This window comes from Electrona antarctica (genome assembly GCF_951216825.1).
Source record: "Electrona antarctica genome assembly, chromosome: 22".
NCBI lineage: Eukaryota > Metazoa > Chordata > Actinopteri > Myctophiformes > Myctophidae > Electrona > Electrona antarctica.
Genome location: NC_136805.1, coordinates 13,280,455 through 13,301,841, shown reverse-complemented (window position 1 = coordinate 13,301,841; position 21,387 = coordinate 13,280,455). Strand labels below are relative to the sequence as shown.

Here is a 21,387-nt window from a genome sequence, read left to right as displayed (position 1 = left end):
GGTATTGAAGTTTGTGTCTTTTACACAAATAGCTTTGTTTGCTAAGACCAAATGCCAAGAAACAATTTCTCACAAAGAAAGATTTACTTGCAATATTGCGGCCTACACATTTAGTAGGCTACTATACGCCGTTGTTGCACACCAAAAATAGCAGATCTACAAGCTCACAATGTGCCACATCGGTTCGAATTGGGAGCTTGTAGATCGTCTTCGTTTTCAACATGTGGCACGCAGCATGCCCAGAAGTGTAAATTAGGCTTAAAGTCACTGTTCAGAAAGCGTATTTCAAATATCCCACCCTGCTGTGTTGTACAAAAGACCTCATGCTGAGTACTTTGATGTCGCTACCACGCAGACATCAAACAAAAACTCTGCTGTTTCATCACTGTTTCACTTTGTCATCTTTATCTTGTCTAGTCTTTTTTGTGTTCGGCCCATTTTTCCTTTATGTCTTCCTTCTCTGCAAGTGACCATATTTGACTGTCCCGTTGTCAATTTTCATTGTATTACCCCCCTTTCTTTCTCCTCTCCTCTCCACCTTTTCTCTTTCTTTCTTTCTTTCTTTCTCTCTTTCTTTCTTTCTCTCTTTCTCTCTCTCTCTCTCTCTCTCTCTCTCTCTCTCTCTCTCTCTCTCTCTCTCTCTCTCTCTCTCTCTCTCTCTCTCTCTCTCTCTCTCTCTCTCTCTCTCTCTCTCTCTCTCTCTCTCTTCAGTCTTTTCTGCAAACTGGGAGTTCTTGTCAGACATAGGATATCCTTATTTGGTAAGGACCATGATTGTGTGCCTGTTACTAGCATGCTACTCCTGATGCTAAGTCTGCTACCGTGCGTTTCTACCCGTGTTTGATTTATCTGGACTTTTTTATTTTCTGGAAATAGAACTGGTAAATGTTAGTTCACATGAAGATTAAGTAAACAGTGCTTCCCAATATGGCTTCATCCCCTTCCCCTTGGTGCGGCCACAGGTCATGGAATTTGATAGAAATGTGGAATTTAGGGACTTAGATGTTATCTGTGATAACATAAAATAAAATACCTAAAGCATTGGAATTTTCATTAAGTCTTGCTAAACTGGCCTTTAAAAAAATTGAAAGCAAAAAGCAAAAAAAACACAGAGTAGCATCAAAGAAAAGTTTATTATAATCTAACCTGGATGTAATCTGAAGCCAATAATGTCCATTGGAGTTATCCTGTGTCTTTTTTAAAGGACTTACAGTATGATTGAAGTTCTGTGTCGCCATGGCAATGCAGCAGGAGTTTGTTCTGTCTGTTCGGAGGGGCCCCAAGGACAAACTGTTTGTACAATATTTACAATATTTAGTAATAATGCCGTTTTCACCTGTCATTCACCAAGAGGAAATGCATTATTTTTATCTGGTATTATTACGTCTCCAGTCTGTTGGAACATGCATGTTGTCTAATGTCTACCTTGGCTCCTAAATCCACCTGTAATGAACTGTTGTGTTCTTTCGTCTGGATGTCATTACACTGCAGTTCAATCAGCAAAACTCAAAGGGCCACTTTAAAGGCATTAAATGAGGCGTGCACTCGCTGTGCATGCCACGTGTACTTAATGGAAAAGCACTTCTAGTGCTTTTGGTACAAGCTGTTGTAACAAAGGGGTTCGTTTGACCTGCGCATGTCTCGGCACAGGCATTCTTTCTTATTCTCATATGAATCATCCCAATCTCATTACCATCTCAGGCTCATTCTTGTGTCAATCACATTCCTGATCTGATGATATTGTATCTCGTTTGTCATTTGGTTTTTCAGTGTTTACGATAGAGGACGCTCTTAAAAACCTTTGATCACCAAATCCAGACATTGAGTTCGAGTTCGAGGCCTTGTGTTGTGATTTGAAGATGATATTACAGTGTATTGAGTCATTTGATTGCAGGCAGAGTGAGACAGACAGACAGACAGACAGACAGACAGACAGACAGACAGACAGACAGACAGACAGACAGACAGACAGGCTGGCTCATTACTGTACTTTTGCAAAGACTTTGTGGCTCAACTAATGACATTGAAAGTGACAGTATGTATACAGAATACGTATATGTGACTGTGGAGATGGTGTCATGCATACGGCCATTGGACCATGGCCGACGCCTGCTGAAGTTTCCTAAGCGGATTATGAAGGCTATCCTGGCTGATTCCTGGATTCACTACTGAATATGGGGATGTGGAGGGCTCTCGTGTACTCAACTGACTGCCCTCCTCATTATGTCTGTCCTCACTCTCGCCATTCTATCAAAAACACCCTCCCCACCTTCCTTTGTTCACTTTTTCACCCCTTCCACTCCCCCGTCTCTCTCTCCGACCCTCCCTCCACTTTCCTTCTACACAACCCCCCCACCACCATCCATCCCGCCCTCCTCTCCTCTGTTCTCTTTTCCATCCCTAATTCCACCCGTCCTCATGAAGGATCGCCCCTTCCTCCCAATTTCTCCTCCCTCCCTCTGTTTCCATCTTTCTACTTGTCTCTCACCCACTCTATCTCACCCCCCCCCACCACCCAACTGCAGCCCCTGCAGCCCCCCAACCCATCTCTGTACCTGTATTCTTGACTTTTGCCATCTTTGCACTTTTAGCTTCTCTGAGCTTCTTCTTCTTTCGTGTATCATCAGATGGCCAACTCAGTGTCATGCAGCCATGCCCTCGTCTCTGGTCCTAAGTCAAAAAGGCCAGCTTCTGAGGGTGGGCTGTATAGGGGGCAGTCTGTGATGATGTGCTCGGCAGTCTGTTCAGGCTCGCCACACTCGCATGCTCTGCTGTCCGATAGGCCCCACTTCTTCATAGATGACTTGAAGCGTCCCACGCCACAGCGCAGACTGTTCAGCGAGGTCTCTGAGTTTTCAGGACAGTACGCCTGAAACTGTTTTGTTGTAGGGGTTGGCAGACCCTGTTGAACTCTTGCTTTGTGCAGACTATGTCCCTACTTTAATTCACTGATAATTAATCAATGGATAAGAATGCTGGCCAAGCACATTCACGTATTCATTGCTAATGGCAGACGGTATAAACTTGGCTGAATGTGAAACACTGCTGACTAAAGCCTCTTTTCATTGAGCAATTTACTGCCAATTTATTTTTTGTTTCAAAACAACATTGACGTCAGGCGATGTATGTAGAGTTTTCAATCAATGGTGTATGAAAGTGTTGCTGTGTTTTGTGGTTGACTGGATGTTGCGTTCATGATATAGCATTTTAGATTATAAATAAGTCCCACTCATTTTGGAAGCCATTGGTGTTGGTGCTTATTATCACACGACTCCCGAGATCATGTGTAGTAGTAAATTGGAGGAGATTGGTTCAAAATCAATTTATGTTTATGCAATATGCAACATACAGTTAAACTCTTCACATGCTGGTCAATATTAAATTACAATTGTGATAAACTAATAAAAGAAAGAAACTTTAAACTTTTACAGTTTTTTGGTTTGGGATTGTGTGCATGCATATCTGTATGAGAGTGTCCAAGTTGTTTATGGAGTGTGCACACGAGTACATGCAATGTCGTGCATGCAATGCATGCATGCAAAATGATTTACAATGTTATGTCTGCGACGCGTGTGTGTGCATGTTCTCATAATGTGTGTGTGTGTGTGCGTGTGCATATACTGTACATACACACGTGTGTGCAAGTGTATGGTCATCTGCTTAAGGTGTGCATGTGTGTGCTGTATGTTATGGGGTGTACTGTACTTCCACTTATGTTACCGTGTGATGGGTAGACAATAGAAAAGTCTGCTGTGCAATTGTATACTCATCATCAAGTGGCGATTTTTCCACTCTAGTTTACTGTACAGGCTAGTTTGCATCCTTTGCACGTTAACAGAGGATGCTATCAAAGACACTTGTTATTTTCACATTATTTGAACATCTGTCATGTCCTTCTGCTCCCTTCACTGTTCTCCCAGGTAATGATGCCACTTCTATAGTCAACTGTCTGCACATACTGGGGCAGACACTTGATGCAAGGTAGGTGCAAGCGATGTGCGTGTGCGTGTGCGTGTGTGTGTGTGCGTGTGCGTGTGCGTGTGCGTGTGCGTGTGCGTGTGTGTGTGTGTGTGTGTGTGTGTGTGTGTGTGTGTGTGTGTGTGTGTGTGTGTGTGTGTGTGTGTGTGTGTGTGTGTGTGTGCATTTACAATGGAGGAAAATGCCAGATTCAGAGACAGAGTGGATCAAAACACCTTTTTTATTGAAAACTACGGACCTACAGGGTGTAATTGCTGGGCGCACACAAACCGGACAAGTGGGGCAGCAGAGAAAGCAGCTTAGATTTTGCATTTGCACAAGTTAAGAGTTACTTTGAGGCAGGGATTTTCGCTGGCGGCCAGAAATAAGCCATATAGTCGCTTAGACTCGTAGAGAGTGATGACGTCAGAATCGATAAATACGTCTACGAGAGTCTAAATCTTGGGCTAGAATGAACCAATGAATTAAGTGAATACCTCAGCAAATTAGCAAGCTTCTGGCTTCTATCGTGCATTTGTGTCTCCAAATATTATATACGGTAATGCTAACTGTCCCTTGTAGGGAAAAATGTATTCTCGACTGCCAAGTAAACAAAGATAACAAAGATGGCTTTTTGCATTGCACTGGATTGACGCCATCAAGTTAATTTCGTTGTACACTTGTTCATTATGTTCAATGGCAATATACAATCCATCCACAACAACCGTTGGCAAATTGAAAACATGAACTGTCTAATGCAAGTCTAAAATCCACTAAGAACCAGACATGTCACATATTCATAGATTATGAAACCCTGTCTTACTGTCTGTCTGCAGGACTGTGATGAAGACCGGTCTGGAGACGCTGAAGGAGGCGCTGCGGGCTTTCTTCGAGAACGCTGCAGAGGACCTGGAGAAGACGCTGGAGAACCTGAAGCTGGGCCAGTTCACGCACACCAGGACGCAGCCCCGCGGCGTCACGCAGATCATCAACTACATCACCTTCGCCCTCCTCCCCGTGCTCTCCTCCCTGTTTGAGCACATCGGACAGAACCTCTTCGGGGAAGACCTCATGTGTATGTCATGATAATATAATGAGGAGGAAGATATTTTAGATGATGATATTTAGAAAGATATTTAGATGCAGAAATGAAGGCAAATGTATTAGGTTTTTTTTATCAAGCTGTGGATTTTTGATTGATTGATTGATTGATTGATTGATTGATCGATCCTTTCTCACCTGTCCTCCAGTGGATGATGTCCAGGTGTCCTGTTACAGAATTCTTAACAGCCTCTACTCTCTGGGCACCAATAAGAGCATCTATGTAGAAAGGTACATTTAAAAAATAAGTGTGTGCGTGTGTGCGTGCGCGCGCGTGTGTGTGTGTGTGTGTGTGTGTGTGTGTGTGTGTGTGTGTGTGTGTGTGTGTGTGTGTGTGTGTGTGTGTGTGTGTGTGTGTGTGTGTGTGTGTGTGTGTGTGTGTGTGTGTGTGTGTGTGTGTGTGTGTGTGTGCGCGTGCGTGCGCACGTGCGCGTGCGTGCGCACGTGCGCGCGCGCGCGCGCGTGCGTGCGTGCGCACGTGCGCGCGCGCGTGCGTGCGTGCGCACGTGCGTGCGCACGTGCGTGCAATAGCCCTGAAATCTATTATCTCCCTTGCCCATGGAGGATTTTGTTTACTGGTGTGTGTATGAGATGTGTTTCACTTTGTTTCCTCTTCCTCCTCATCCCTTTCTCTCTGTGTTCATTCCCTCTCCGCTTCATTTTCCTTCCTTCCTTCCTCCCTCCCTCCCTCCTTCCCCTGTTCATGTCCTGTTCGGCTGAAGACAACGTCCAGCTTTAGGAGAGTGTTTGGCTGCCTTCTCAGCTGCCTTTCCTGTGGCCTTCCTGGAACCTCAGCTCAACAAGTTCAACAGCTACTCCATCTACAATGCCAAAGGAGCCAAAGAGAGGGCAGGTACAGAGCAATACTGTGTATTTGCAGGACATTAAGTGACCAAAATGAGCACTCCGTAATAGAATATGACTTAGGAATTAGCTCCCATTTACAAATCTGAGAAGCTTGACAGCCATAGCAACAGTAACTAATATAATGTGGGTGGGACTTTTGCGAATGGTCAATTAATTTCTCTTCTCTTCTCCCACCTCTCAGCTCTAGGTCTTCCTCCCCAGGTCGGGGAGGTGTGTCCTCTGATCCCAGCCTTGGAGAAGTCTCTGGAGGAGATCATGGAGCTGTCCGAGTCTGGCATAAGATACACACAGATGCCCCATGTCATGGAGGTAAGGACTAGGCACGTTGACCATATACTTGTGGTGACAACATGGTAAATGTTCTGTGCTTGCCGTTAGGGTTAGGTTAGGGTTTGAGGTACTGTACGTTGTTGTACTAATGACAGTTGGACCAATTGTATGTCTAAACTAAAGCCTGTACCCGCTCTACCTACTGAGCCACTGCCGCCCATATCTGACAAACCGTGAGATGAAAATATATATATACGGTATGAGAAGATCAATCTCCTGTCTACAAGATTTCAGGTACCATGTAAATATGTAGAATTTGTAGATAATTCGTTTTTATTTCTTTTGCACCCCCTCTTCTTCCTCCCTTTCCTTCTTCCATAAAAATAATGAATGGGAACTATGCACGAAAACGAACGAATTTCAGCCACTTTACTTCTATAAACCTGTGATGTGACAATGAAGCTGATTCCGAGCTTTCACTGGTATCGTTTGCTCGTCCACGAATGCTACCCGGCGGTTAAAATGGTTAAAATGACTGCTTGCTTGACTGCCGGGTGTTGTGGTCCTCTGCATGCAGGTGGTGCTGCCGATGCTGTGCAGCTACATGTCTCACTGGTGGGAGTACGGACCGGAGAGTAACCCTGAGACGGCTGACAGCTGCTGCACCTCCCTGACCTCCGAGCACATGAACAGTCTGCTGGGCAACATCCTGAAAATCATCTACAACAACCTGGGAATAGACGAGGGGGCGTGGATGAAACGACTGGCAGGTATACTGTAGGAAGGATAAGAGAGAGAGGGGTGTGTGTGTGTGTGTGTGTATGTGTGTGTTTGTGTGTGTGTGTGTGTGTGTGTGTGTGTGTCTGTGTGTGTGCATGTGCGTGTGTGTGTGTGTGTGTGTGCGTGTATGTGTGTGTGTGCGTGCATGTGTGCGTGTGCGTGCAATTCGTGCATGTGCGCGCGAGTGCACGTGCTGGAGGGTAGACGGAGAGAGATGTACGGTAGGAGACTGCATAGCTGATTGGAAACATTTTAAAATGTTTTGACTGTCAATCATGTCTCTGTTCCCACCCCCAAGTCTTCTCTCAGCCAATCATCAGCAAAGCCAAAGCTCAGCTGCTGAAGACCCACTTCCTGCCTCTGATGGAGAAACTAAAAAATGTGAGGATTGTCATGAACTTTTTTATATTCTTTATTTAAGGACATCAATAATCTTGTTATGCAACATTTCAGGTTTTTATAAAAAAACATTAAAGATGGAGTGCCATGATTTTTTTCCACCCTAAAACATGATCATCAGGTCTTATTGTTATATAAGGATTGTTCTATTGTTGTCTTATTGTTATACTTCAAAAAAGTATTTGTTAAAATGTTGTTTTTATTTTCAGTTCATTAAGTATGCCTGGTGGGTGGTGATCCACCTGAACTTAAGCCGCACCCACAGCTGCAGTTGTATGATAAAGGGGGAGGGGTTAGGGGAGGGGCTGATAATGTGATGTCACTATATTACTGTTTTTTTCATTGGCACGTTTGACTGTCAAGGGTTCAGCCTCCAGGAAGAAACCTTAAATACAAAGGGAATGCATCAGTGTACATAAAAACGACTCCAGGGTGTCTAATGAAGTACTGTCACCTCATAGACACATGAAAAACTGGAAAAATACAAAAATTGTGGCACTCCATCTTTAACAAAGACAAGAAAACAATTAAAATAAAGTGTATGGGAGAGATAGAAGATGTGTACATAAATGTTAAAGTACAATAAAGTATTGTACTCAGAAGAAGACATTAGAGAGTATGTGAAGTTGTGAGCGCTAATAAAAATAAAAACTAAAACTAAAAAAGACACATGAGTAAGACAGTCATTCAATCCTTGCCACTACAAAAGAGGATTGTCATTCGATTGTACTTCTAATATACGATTATTTATCCGCGATCACTTATTACACGGTGTTACAATATTAAACGGTGGAACTGTACATTACAGTGAGGTAAGAGGCAAACCATTTGGGTTTCCAGGGACTATTATAAACACAATCTGGGTGGAACATTAGTCAAAAATAGACAATCAACAAAGAGATTCGGTGTAGAGTAGACTGTAGTAACGCAAGCCGTTTTCTCTAAGAACTTGTGGTTGAAATAGTGATTTGGATTGTGATTTAAATGTCTGTGCAGAAAGCTGTGGTGGTGATGGTGGACGAGGAGACCAGCCGGATAGAGGGGCGGGGCGACATGTCTGAGTCAGAGCTCCTGATCCTGGACGAGTTTACCATACTGATCAGAGACCTGTACGCCTTCTACCCTCTCCTCATACGATTCGTGGACTACAACAGGTACAACATGCTCATTTAGACCTGGTACACCTTGTTACAGTGACGTGCAGAGAATGTTAGAGAGGCAGGGCTGAAATTCACTAAAAAAGTTTGAGAGCTTGTAGATGAGCTATATAACATGCAGTAATAATGAATTGCATTTTTATAGCGCTTTTCCAAGTGCTCAAAGCGCTTTACAATGGTTCATTCATTCATACATTGGGAGGTGAAGCGGCGAACAGTCGACGCCAGCGTCCTCACTTCCCACATTCACACACCAATGGTGGCAAGCTTACACCGACTCATTGGAGGCAATGTAGGGTTCAGTGTCTTGCCCAAGGACACTTCGACATGTGGACAGGAGGAGCCGGGATTCGAACCGTCAACCCAGGGATCATTGGACGACCTGCTCTACCTCCTGAGCCACAGCCGCCCCAGCTGGTTGGAAAGACGTGTTCCTTCCACTCGCTATGTCCAACTGGGAAAACTCTCCCCCTGTCAGGTGAAAAGAAGCGGCTTGGACTCCTCGTGCATAGAAGGAAGCATGAGGTCAGTCCGTTGCTCTCCCCAGGTTGGCAGAGGGAGTGTAGCACCCAGGATTACATTCAATAACACTGAGTGAAAACATGGGTTGCAAAAATCGTGGGATAATCTATTTTACGTTCCTGATTTTGATACAAAACAACAAAAACAACTCTGTCATCATGATTCCCTTCTCCATGATTTCCCTTTTTTATTCCTTGTTGTTTTGTACTGACAGGGCCAAATGGCTGAAGGAGCCCAACCCAGAGGCAGAGGAGCTGTTCCGAATGGTGGCCGAGGTCTTCATCTTCTGGGCCAAGTCTCATGTAAGGCATTGTTCAGACTGCACTTTATTTCTCAAATATGATCTTTAGACTGACCGTCCACACTGTTAACCCATTTTGACCTGAGATCAGATTCTAAAAATGTCTTCTACATCCTGACAGTTTTCTGAAAAAGCTATGTTTCTATGTCAGTCGTTCTTCGATTTTTCAAAAATAGCAGACCTACAAGCTCGTAGCGCGCCACTCGGTGGCGCGCTATGAGCTTGTAGATCTGCTATTTTTCAATAGCTAAAGCATAACATAATGCTAACACCAAAAGGGGTTCCCGCCCCAAATGGGTGCAAGTGATCATCAGTCTGCAATTCTGCATTGGTTCATGTGGTAATGAGTGACATAGGCGTGAGTAAGGCTTAACTTATAACTTAACTTTCGCCGAGCAAAAAGCCATACAACAAAGTATAAATCAAGTGTCAGACTGACACTGTTTACATGTGTCTTTTTTTGCTGTTTGGACTTGATAAACCAATATGATTCCAATCTGGATAGGCCAAACATTGGATTCGGGCTGCCAGTCTAGACATAGCTTATAGGAGCTTATAGGATATTCTCTGAATTTTGTCAAAGCAGCATGCTAAGCAAAATCAGAGAACATTAACATTAGTATACAAGAACAGCACATAAGACAGTTAATGAGATTAACTTGAGTCATGCAAACTTGAAACATACAACTTGAATGTATGTTAACATTAAAGCCATAGAACATTGAATCAGATTAGAGCTATGCAACATTGAATTATAGTTTAAAGCCATGTGCACGAGAATGTCAGTTCAACATTCAGTTTGCACGTTTGAGCAATACGTAAGCAGTACATTTACGTTAATATTTAGATTGAATCAGCAGACATACATTCTCAAGTATTTGAGCCTATGCCAGACTCTTGAGCCTATGCCATACTATGATCAAAAGGTGGAGGCTGGGGTGGTGGAGGCAAGCTTGCTCGCAGCAGCAGTGTCTGTTAAGCAATGAAGTCGAGAGCCGTCTTTGTTGGCCCGGATGGTTAGCTCAACCGTTTGGGCACCTAGGCTGCCAAGCCAGCTGGACGGCGTGCCGCAGTTTCGACTCCCGAGCCCGGCGGCCTTTTCCGCGTGTCACTCCCCATCTCTCTCCCCTTTTCCAGTCTATCTACTGTTCACTGTCAATAAAGGCATGAAAAGCCCAAAAAACAAATATTAAAAATAAAAAATAAAAATGTTTGCTCTGTTAAAGGCGTGAGCTCTGATTGGAGTATGGATGTGTGACATAACGGTCAGCTGAGATGTGAATGAGGAATAGCTACAGTAATGGCTAGGCTGATTAATACAATCAGCTGACTGACAGCTGATTACAGCTAAGGAATTCAGACTAATGTGCCCCTATATGAACTATCGCAGGCTTCATTCATCTCAATGAATTGCGATTAGGTGATTGTATTATCATTGTGATATTGGTTCTGTCCTCCTGCAGAACTTCAAGAGGGAAGAGCAGAACTTTGTGGTGCAGAATGAAATCAACAACATGTCCTTCCTAATCACTGACACCAAGTCTAAGATGTCCAAGGTATGGATGGATGGAACGCTGAAAACATAGATACGGTAGATGAATGACTGGATGAAAGAAATGGCTAAATGAAACCATAACATCAATAGTGATTATGTCAAAAGTCGCATGCCACTAGATGAACGAAACAAGCACACATTTGCGGTGCGTGCGTGCGTGCGTGCGTGCGTGCGTGCGTGCGTGCGCGCGCACGTGCGTGTACACAGTCATACATCTACATCTTTCTCTCTGTGTGTACTTCTTCCCCAGAGTTCTTCCTCAGACCAGGAGAGGAAGAAACACAAGAAGAAGGGAGACCGCTACACGATGCAGACCAGTCTCATCGTGGCCACTCTGAAGCGCATGCTGCCTGTTGGACTCAACATCTGTGCGCCCGGAGACCAGGAGCTCATTGCCCTGGCCAAGAACCGCTTCACTCAGGTAGTCCACTGTGACTGGTCCACTGACACATCGATCTGTCTGTCTCTCATTCAGACATGATGGGGAGCAAAAAACACAACTGGGTTGTGAGTTGGTTGTCTTGCTTTCCTTTTTGTCAGAAATAGCATTTTGCTCATGTCCTTTAGAATAGATCAGTCGTTTCCAAACGGCATGCCGCGAGACCAGGTCTGCCTTGGGATTGTGTGACAACCACACATTATAACTGCAATACACTCGTATACAGCTATACAATAAGGGTTTATTTTATGCACTTTGGGTGCATTCATTTCCCAATACAGATTCTCTTTCTCTCTCTCTCTCTCTCTCTCTCTCTCTCTCTCTCTCTCTCTCTCTCTCTCTCATATATATACATATACATTATATACGCACACACGCACGCACGCACACACACACACACACACACACACACACACACACACACACACACACACACACACACACACACACACACACACTATATCACTGTTTGCTATAGTGAAACAAACCTCTGAATACTATGCTATAATCGGTCTACTAATGGAGGACTGCATTTGATTCATCAACAGAAAGACACAGAGGACGAGGTGCGGGAGATTATCAGGAACAATCTGCATCTACAAGGGAAGGTGAGATACTTGATTAGACTTAGAGGATATCAAGGTAAGTCAGTTTCCAGGCGGATGTGCTAACCTTCAATCAGTGTCTAATAGCCATTCATTAGCAATGCTATTATTATGACATCACCCTTCCTGTTCCCTGATCCCTGTTTCACAGAATGCACAGCATGCACTTCCACCCTATGCAAGTTCTATAGTGTGCATCCAAACTCCACGGTACAATGCAGTCTGCTACAACTACAAGCAGACTGCATTGTAATTCATAATCTAAGTGAAATAATTTTTTTCATTAACTATTGATGTTCAACATGTTCAATGAATTTCAAATTCAACTGTTATTGTTGTTTTTTGACAGTGCATCACACATGTACCCATTCCTATTAGTTCCACATCAATCATCTCTTCCCTTTTGTTGTTTTCTCTGCATCCCTGTGAACCGTCCAACCATCCATTCTGTCAATCTGTCCTGCATGTCTGCATGTCGACCTGCTCTTGTCCCCTGCCTTCCATCAGTACGGAGTCTCCCTCTTCACAACGCTGGTCAACAAGCTCATCGTCACCATGAAGCAGCTCCATGTCAAACCCTCCGGCCCGTACAAGGCAGGGGGCCACAAGCATCTGCCATCACCCCTCCGCAAGTGCCCCAGCCACTATGGACACCTATGGCCGCCAACATGAGGATAGCCTCCTCTGTTGATGCTCATGTGAAAGCACACGGCACTGGCCGTGAGGCCTGCAGAGCCACTGAGCTTAGTATTAGTAATGGAATAATAATAAAAAGTTCAGTGTTTTGCTCTCGGGACCACGTATTGAGTAATTGACCCTTGTAATCATTTTTATTATAATTTATTTAATTTGTGTGTGTGTGTGTGTGTGTGTGTGTGTGTGTGTGTGTGTGTGTGTGTGTGTGTGTGTGTGTGTGTGTGTGTGTGTGTGTGTGTGTGTGTGTGTGTGTGTGTGTGTGTGTGTGTGTGTGTGTGTGTGTGTGTGTGTGTGTGTGTGTGCGTGCGTGCGTGCGTGCACGTGTGTGCTCCTCAGTTGGAGGACCCCGCCATCCGGTGGCAGATGGCTCTCTACAGAGACCTCCCTAACCGCAGTGATGATACGTCTGACCCAGCGAAGACGGTGGAGAGGGTCCTGGACATTGCTCACGTCCTCTTCCACTTGGACCAGGTGTGTGTGTGTGTGTGCGCACACGGATAGGACAGTTTGTTAGCATGGTGACTCTGAGTTGTGTGACTTGATCTTAATGTATCTTCCAGGTTGAACACCCTCAGAGGAGTAAGAAGGCTGTTTGGCACAAGTTGTTGTCCAAACAGAGGAAGAGAGCTGTGGTGGCCTGCTTCAGGATGGCTCCGCTTTATAACCTGCCTAGGTACACACACACACACACCCGCAGACGCACACACGCCGGCGTGCACGCCTTATCAAGAGCAACAGGCTTAGTCTGCCCTGATATGAATCTTGCCCAAGTACAGTCAGCCACCCGCACACGGGCTCACTCATACACACAGTTGGCGTGTAATGCATTGTGTAAAATATGAATGCAGTGCTTTTTGACCCTCCCCAGGCACCGTGCGGTGAACCTCTTCCTGCAGGGCTATGAGAAGTCTTGGATCGAAGCAGAGGAACACTACTTTGAAGATAAACTCATAGAGGACTTGGCTGTAAGTCTTCTAAAAAAAACCTCAAAACATTATAAAGCTACTTCAAAGGTCATCTTCTGTTAAGAATTGAAAATTCTCTTTTCAGCCTGACAACTACATGACTATTGTTTAGGCTGTCAAATGTCCTTCTTTAAAGCGGTGTGCAGCTTCCAATACCTTTTCCTTCTCTTTCTTTTGTGTGAAATGCCAAGACTCCTGTTGTCTGCAGGGCATACCGTGATGAGATGAATTGACCCCTAACGAGAAAATAATTTAGCCCATTTACAGTGACACCCCAAGCTGTCATTAGCGGGCAATTACACAGTAAAGTTCTTAGCGTTCATTTAGCTCCGAAGAGTACACAAATGGAACCAAATATACCCCTGTGGGTCCATTTGGTTCCATTTGTATACTCTTCGGAGCGGGATCTTACAGTGTATGGTGAGGAAAGGTTCAATCCTGAAAGTGTCTCTGACAGCTGCCAGTTTCTACATGTCATTCTGTCATGACATTATGCTTCATTCTCATTGTTTCCACTGTCCCTTTGATGATTAGATCATGTAGGACAATACTCGACATGCTGTTTTCACAGAATCAAGTGTTACGTAACAACATTTAGAGCGACTATCCCAAGCGGCTGCTTTTAGTGACCTCCTCGCTTGCATAATTTGAGTGTTTTGTTTTCTTGTTTTTGAGTGGTGCAATGTACCACTCCTATAGGGAGCTTTGTGTGTCCCTGGTTTTATTTCCTTGTCCTTTCTTTTAGTTTTTCCTTTAATACGTTTGACTTGACTATTGAAATTCTGGATTGGTAACATACTGTAAGGAAGACATGTAAAGTTTGTATAGCACATCTTTCACAAAGTTGTTACTGTACATAAGAAACAGAGATCAAGTGTAAACATACAGATGTAAAAAATATGTTTTTTAAGCAGGTTTTAAATAAAAGGCAGTGAAGAACATAAAGGTTTGTAGCCTAAAAGCATTCAGAATTGTGCATAATTAAACACTGCCTGGACCGTGTAGTAGACCTGGGACTTCTTGAGGGTTCATAATGGAAACTTCAAATCAAATCAAAATGTATTTATAGGTGCAATAGGTAAAAGAAACAATGCAAAGCATAGGCATATGTACATGTACACAACTGTCAACATACGCACAAAACATTATGCAAAAATGAAATGAATAAGATGAGCTCAGATATGATTAAAAGTCTTTTTTAAGTCTTAAGTAAAGACATTTTTACTCTCCTGTGTGACTTCTGAAACCTAGTTCCCCCCATGAATTGAACACCCTGCCTAGCAACACCGCTGCTCGCACGAAGCGAGCCACCGGAGCATTGTATGGAACGTTTTATCGCCTGGATCGGCGCTGTTTATTTCCATCAACGTCCAACGTGCCTTGACATCATTTGTCTCAGAGATTTGGCCATTGCTGTAGACAGACATTGGACAAAGAGTGTATTATTTCTCTCCATTAATTCATTGCAATCCGTTTGTGTTTGTAATCGCACAGAGAGGGATTATCCACAGCCAACGTTTCTTCAAAACCGGACAGATTAGAAATAAGATATTATAAATCACTAAGACGCTGAACTGCTGTCCAATCACATGCAATGTTTGGCTGCGGAGGTGTACGGCTAGGTAGAAAAACATGGACGTGCAAGAACTACTGAAAAAAAATCTGAAAGGCATATAGATATAGCCAAATAATGTTTGTGTTCAGTTGGATACACTGCAGAGACTTTAGACTTTCTAAATATCGTGAGATGGTACAGCAATATAGGGTGAATCCATATTTAATTGAATGTACACCTACGTGTACATCTGTATACATTTATGGCTTAGCCTTGAGCCTTCACAGTCATGGTTCATGCTGAGCATTGATTTTCAGCCTTTTTTCCTTGGTGCCAGAGGCGTTCAGTCAAAGTATAGATGCTCCTGGTCATTATTACACATGAAAGCTGCTCAATAAACTTTGTACTTTACTTTGTTTATTTTATAATTCAGCCTAAGGGGCGCATGCACAGTTTGACTACGTTTTGAATCAAATACAGAAAGTCCAACCCAAGTTTCCAGTCTCTGCACTTGGCAGAAGTATGCATAATGTTAAATGGGGACTAGGGGGTGGCAATTGCCAGCACCTGAGACCTCTATAATTATCCGCACGCTGTTTTGAGTGCTCCCAAAGTGGATTTTATGTCCACTTGTCCAGTGCACCGTTTTGTCCTGAAACTATCTCCCTAACACCATGTACAGAGACAGAGACAGTACATCATGTTCTCTCGACCAAACATTGTGTTGCATATTAAATTCAAGCATTTCAAACAGTGCACAGATCATCTCTTTTCCCTAGAACAGGCAATTACTGCTATTGTCGCAGTAAAAGAAAAACAGATAGAATAGGGAGGGAAATAATAACACATTGCCACTATACTTTCCCTGATCTGTATGACATCTTTCTTCCAATTAATACGCAGATCACACAGAGAACGAAACCTTGACAAAGAATGACTGATTGGATCTGAACGGTTTCACGACCTGACATTGTTATTTGCTCTCCTCTGACCAGACAGGTGTTTATTACAACAGCTTATTGCACAGAACAAGGGGGAAGAGATGGATAGATCGATAGACGCAGCAAGAGAGGTTGCTTGTTATCATGTTGCTTATGGTTTAAACCTTGTATCTCCATGTTATGTTCATAATATTGTCCCCCTCCCCCCCACACCCCCCGTGACATTAATGCCTTACTTTGTCATACAAAAGAAGGTCACATTGCGACTTGTTGGAAGTGAAGGTATTTAAGTCTATCTGAAGGATTTATAAATATCTATTTAAGCGATCAAAAGTATTAACAACAGCTTGTGACTAAATCACAACTACATTGGGTCCATTGGAACAAATTCTTTCACATTGGATTTTTTCTTTCCTGTTTCCTGAAAAGTAACCATTTTGGACGTACAAGGTCGATCTCCACCCGACAGCGACGTAATTGTGTTTGTTTGTATCACCTCGACTGACCTCAGATTGCCTGTGTGTGTGTGTGTGTGTGTGTGTGTGTGTGTGTGTGTGTGTGTGTGTGTGTGTGTGTGTGTGTGTGTGTGTGTGTGTGTGTGTGTGTGTGTGTGTGTGTGTGTGTGTGTGTGTGTGTGTGCGCGTGCGCGTGCGTGCATGTGGTTCAGAAACCTGGTGAAGAGGAGCCACCAGAGGAAGAGGAGGGTGTGAAACATATTGATCCACTGCATCAGCTCATTCAGCTCTTCAGCAGAACGGCACTCACAGAGAAATGGTGGGATATACTTAGATGTAACCCTCCAGTTAGGAGATGGATATACTCAGATGTAGGAGATGGATGCAAATGGGGTTCCAGTTGGGAAGGGGGATATTCTTCTTTTTTTACATTTTTTCCCCCCTTGTTTATTTAACAGGGACAATACAAAAATCAAGTTTCAATCATGAAACCGTTGCATTGTACATAGGGTATATAGCCAAGACTAATTTGCAACCCCAGTCCCTGGTTAATAATAATACATTTTATTTATATAGCGCCTTTCAGGTCACCCAAGGTCGCCTAACAAAACAGAAAAGAAATACAATATAATAAAGCAAGTTTAAAATAAACACAAAGGCCTGCAGCAGACCTTTACTCAAGGTGAGCATAGGCTTGTCTGAATAGGTGAGTTTTGAGGTGGGATTTGAAGGTGGGAAGTGAGTCCATGTTTCGAATGTCAGGGGGAAGGCTGTTCCAGAGGCGAGGGGCAGAGCGGCTGAAAGCTCTACCCCCCATGGTGGACAAACGAGCTGGGGGAACAGTGAGGTTGGTGGAGGAGGCAGACCTGAGTGCCCGGGTGGGAGTGTTGATATGGATGAGATCAGACCTTAGGCCTTTCTATACAAATTTGAGCTACCTATACTAAAAACAATCTTTTACAAAAAATACATGCAGAGGCATATAATCTAATAATATACTATACTAATAATATTTTACAACAAACTTACACCCATTACATTGACCTATAAAACAAAAGTAAACATAATCACTCAGGTAACCAGTCAGACACTATACATGTGAACAAAGTTGATTATAGTTTGAGTCCTCTGTAGAACACATTATCGTCCTTTCTCTAGTTTTAGAACCGTGGGCAAGGAGTTCCAAAGGTTTGCCCCCTTTACTGAGAAGGCAGACTGTCCAAAATAATTGTTACACCTGGGAACAATACAGTTACCACTTGTTGAGGCTTGTGTAGTTGCTCTACCGGAGCTCAGAAGACTATCAACCAGTCCAGAGAACAAACGTGAAACATGACCATGTAAACATTTAAAAATCTATTTGATGGTAGAAAAAACCATCTCATTGGTTTTTGATCCATGATTTTATAGCCTGTTTCTGTTTGTATATTGATGGTTATTGGGTTTTTTTCATGATGTGCCGTGTTGTGTGCTTATATATATGCTATTTTCACTATTTTGGAAAAAGGAATGAACATTTGCCCCAAATACGGATGCCAGGGTTAACATTTTTAAAGGCGTAGTATGCATACCTCGGCTACATTGAAAATGAGGGCTTGCCCTCAACTGTATTTCCGAGAATAAATAAAGGTGATGATGATGATGATGATAACAAAACAAAAAATGTAACCAATCATTATTGAGGGTTTGCGTGTGACATCATCATCATACCCGTAAGTTACGGTATGCAGGAATAGTACTACTACTACTACTTTCTGGCCTTGACAGTCTATACCTCCAAACAGTTCTATCTGATTGCATTAAATAACGTTAAACTCACTTTGCCACTCGATTGCCACTCACTTTGTGCATGCGCAATAGAGCGTCACATTCCCGCCCCCTACCAAGGCCCAGGAAATGATTTCCTCATAGACTTTTCAAATAGTATTTATTTAAAGACATTTTAAGCCTCGTACAAAGCCAACTCTTGTCGTGACAAATCATGACAACAAACTTTTGTTGTTGTTTTTCTTCTTTGTAATTATTTGTTTGGTCCAAAATATTGTGTTTATTGTCATGATTTGTCACGACTCGAGTTGGCTTTGAACGCGGCGTAACCGTCTTTAAATAAACACTTTTTGAAATGTCTATGGGAAAAATGCATTGGGTATCATTTCCTGGGCCTGGCGTCGTCATGACAGGGGGCGGGACTGCGACGCTCTATTGCGCATACCCTCTATTGGAGCGAGAGGCCAATGATTTTCTGCAAGTAAAAACCATCACAGTTGATAACTGCTGGTATACTGTAGAAGGAAATGTGGAAGGAGATGTGCCTTTTAGTTTAAATTGTGATATTACAAAATACTAATACGTGTGTGTGTGTGTGTGTGTGTGTGTGTGTGTGTGTGTGTGTGTGTGTGTGTGTGTGTGTGTGTGTGTGTGTGTATGTGTGTGTGTGTGTGTGTGTGTGTGTGTGTGTGTGTGTGTGTGTGTGTGTGTGTGTGTGTGTGTGTGTGTGTGTGTGTGTGTGTGTGTGTGTGTGTGTAACGGACGGTGTATATTTCCCAATAACACATCAACATGACATTAGATATTGTTTGTGTGCAGTGTCGGTCTTATCATAGCAAAAGCAGCATTAGTTGTGCATACTGTAGTAGACTATTAAATAGCTGTTAATCTAATTTGTTCTGTATGACCTTTAACCTCAGTCTAGAGGCAATAAGTTAATTCCCTTCCCTAATTCAATCTGTCAGAGATCACAGCACCAACACTGGTGGATACAATCACTTTGAAATGAGATTTGAACACAAGTGGAAATCGATTTGTGAAAAACAAATCCCTGAAGATCCTCTGCAACTTTTCAACCGTGTCAATGTTTGTCCAGAGGCAGAAATCTGTGATCTTGTTTTGTCGATTATTGCAATTATGTTGTCTTGCTACGAGCAGAATTCCTAAAGGCCACAGTCTTAATACATTGTTGACTGGCGTCCCAAGGGTCTACTTCCACTCCTGTATTTAAATACCTGCGGTCGGGAACAGGCAGTCAAGATAAAACCAGCGGGCCCCGCAAAATCCTGCATCCTCCCGCAATTAACCAGATGAGAGCTTATATACACTTACAGTGTAAGTGTATATTATCACTTCACTTATACAGCTTACAGTATATACACTTTAGCAAGATATGAATATGTCTGAGATATAATTTCCCCTACTGTGCTGGACATCGCACGTGGAGTCTCTCTCTCTTTCTCGTTCTCACGCTGCGCCCTGTGTGCAGCTCGTCGCGGTGTCCGTGACTTCGTGTCACAATATAATATATAGGCCTCTGGCCTACCTATAATATATGTCCTGTCGCAATATAAACACTTCCCCTCTTTCTGTGAGCAACTCCTCATAAATAGACAACCCCTCTCTCGTGCACGCCTGCTCAATCTCATTCGGTTTGGGTAAATGTAATGTTTTTCAATCTCAATGGAAATTTTGCGGGTTTAAAACGATAAAATTGCAGGATGGTGCAGGACTAAATGGGACTTAATGTTTTGTTTTGCGGGCAGGAGCGGTGGACAGGCAGTCACTGTATGCGGTCAAAAAATGAAATCATTGCGAGTGCGGGCGGGAGTGGTCAGAAATCCAACACTCCCGTGCATGGCGGCTCCATGGCTTATGTAGTTTTTATTTAGTTTCCGTAAATGAAAAAAGGTAGTCGACGAACATTTTTCGTCATACTGTAGTTTTAGTCGACAAAATCAACACTAGTGCGGTAATGTAAGGGACAACCTTGTCTGAATAACAGACAGGAAGTTACGGTTCCACTCATTCTGGCAGCAACACTCGCAAAGGGCTATTATCTATAAAGCACCTCTTCATTTAGCTGTCTATTATTTCCACTCTGCAACTGCAGGCTCTCATGGCCGTTTGTCTGTAATGTCATTATGTATGTATCCAGGCTATTATGTATGTGACTTCTTGCCATATGGCACTACTCAGGGTGGTGTAGCACATTGAACGTGATGCATCGTTAACTAGGTAGAGGACAGTGTGGATCTGACATCTCTCTCTCTCTCTCTCTCTCTCACTCTCTCTCTCTCTCTCTCTCTCTCACTCTTATCTCTCTCTCTCTCTCTCTCCCCCTCTTTCCCTCTCTCACTTTCTCTCAATTATCAGTTCAATTGAAATTGGCTTTATCGTCATGGGAAAACAGTTGCCAAAACAAGTGTGAAATAAAGCAATCAAAACTATGAAATATATACTATAAAATCCTCTACTCTCTCTCTCTACCCCTATGTGGGTGAGACAGGCACACATCTTGCCTTTCAAGCACGGAGGAAGATGATACAGGGCAGGCTTCTCATAACATTACAGGCAGACAATAATAATATGCCAGGTTTAATCTGGTTATAATGCAGATTCTTTTCCTGTTGCAGTAAACTGGATGAGGACTGCCTCTATATGGCCTATGCTGACATCATGGCTAAGGTGAAGAGTTCAATCCCCAACACAATCTTCATCAGTGTGTATAACCACCATGCACATTTGCAGACTGATAATAACTAACATCCCTCCTCCTCTCTCTCTTTCTTTCTTTCTCTCGATCAGAGTTGCCATGCCGATGAAGAGGATGAAGAGGAAGTGAAGAGTTTTGAAGTAGGTGGTCCTTCTATCTTAAGTAAGTAAGTAAGTAGCCTTGCCGAGCCATGGGGCCCATAGGGCAGGAGCTTATCTCCTGTTTCTGTAGCGTGAGGCAGCTTGATGTACAAGTACACCCCCTGGACATGACGCTAGTATGTCGCAGGGACTTACCCCCAATCCAACCCTTGATGCTGAGTGTCAAGCAGGGAGGCAC

General features: G+C 43.3%; 1 protein-coding gene across 1 annotated transcript in view; it reads left to right on the top strand.

Annotated features, from left to right (window-relative positions):
* ryr2a (ryanodine receptor 2a (cardiac)) overlaps positions 1–21,387 on the top strand; it is a gene marked incomplete at its 5' end in the record, with an annotated part of 316,463 nt that overhangs the window by 225,619 nt on the left and 69,457 nt on the right. Inside the window, 19 exons of the mRNA XM_079492228.1 lie at positions 712–761; positions 3,921–3,981; positions 4,794–5,032; positions 5,208–5,289; positions 5,781–5,911; positions 6,107–6,234; positions 6,773–6,965; positions 7,274–7,356; positions 8,371–8,528; positions 9,268–9,355; positions 10,818–10,910; positions 11,160–11,330; positions 11,897–11,956; positions 12,986–13,129; positions 13,210–13,322; positions 13,518–13,614; positions 16,778–16,884; positions 20,969–21,020; positions 21,141–21,188. Coding sequence (XP_079348354.1) covers positions 712–761; positions 3,921–3,981; positions 4,794–5,032; positions 5,208–5,289; positions 5,781–5,911; positions 6,107–6,234; positions 6,773–6,965; positions 7,274–7,356; positions 8,371–8,528; positions 9,268–9,355; positions 10,818–10,910; positions 11,160–11,330; positions 11,897–11,956; positions 12,986–13,129; positions 13,210–13,322; positions 13,518–13,614; positions 16,778–16,884; positions 20,969–21,020; positions 21,141–21,188 — 2,098 coding nt within the window. The remainder of the gene's footprint in view (positions 1–711; positions 762–3,920; positions 3,982–4,793; positions 5,033–5,207; positions 5,290–5,780; positions 5,912–6,106; positions 6,235–6,772; positions 6,966–7,273; positions 7,357–8,370; positions 8,529–9,267; positions 9,356–10,817; positions 10,911–11,159; positions 11,331–11,896; positions 11,957–12,985; positions 13,130–13,209; positions 13,323–13,517; positions 13,615–16,777; positions 16,885–20,968; positions 21,021–21,140; positions 21,189–21,387) is intronic.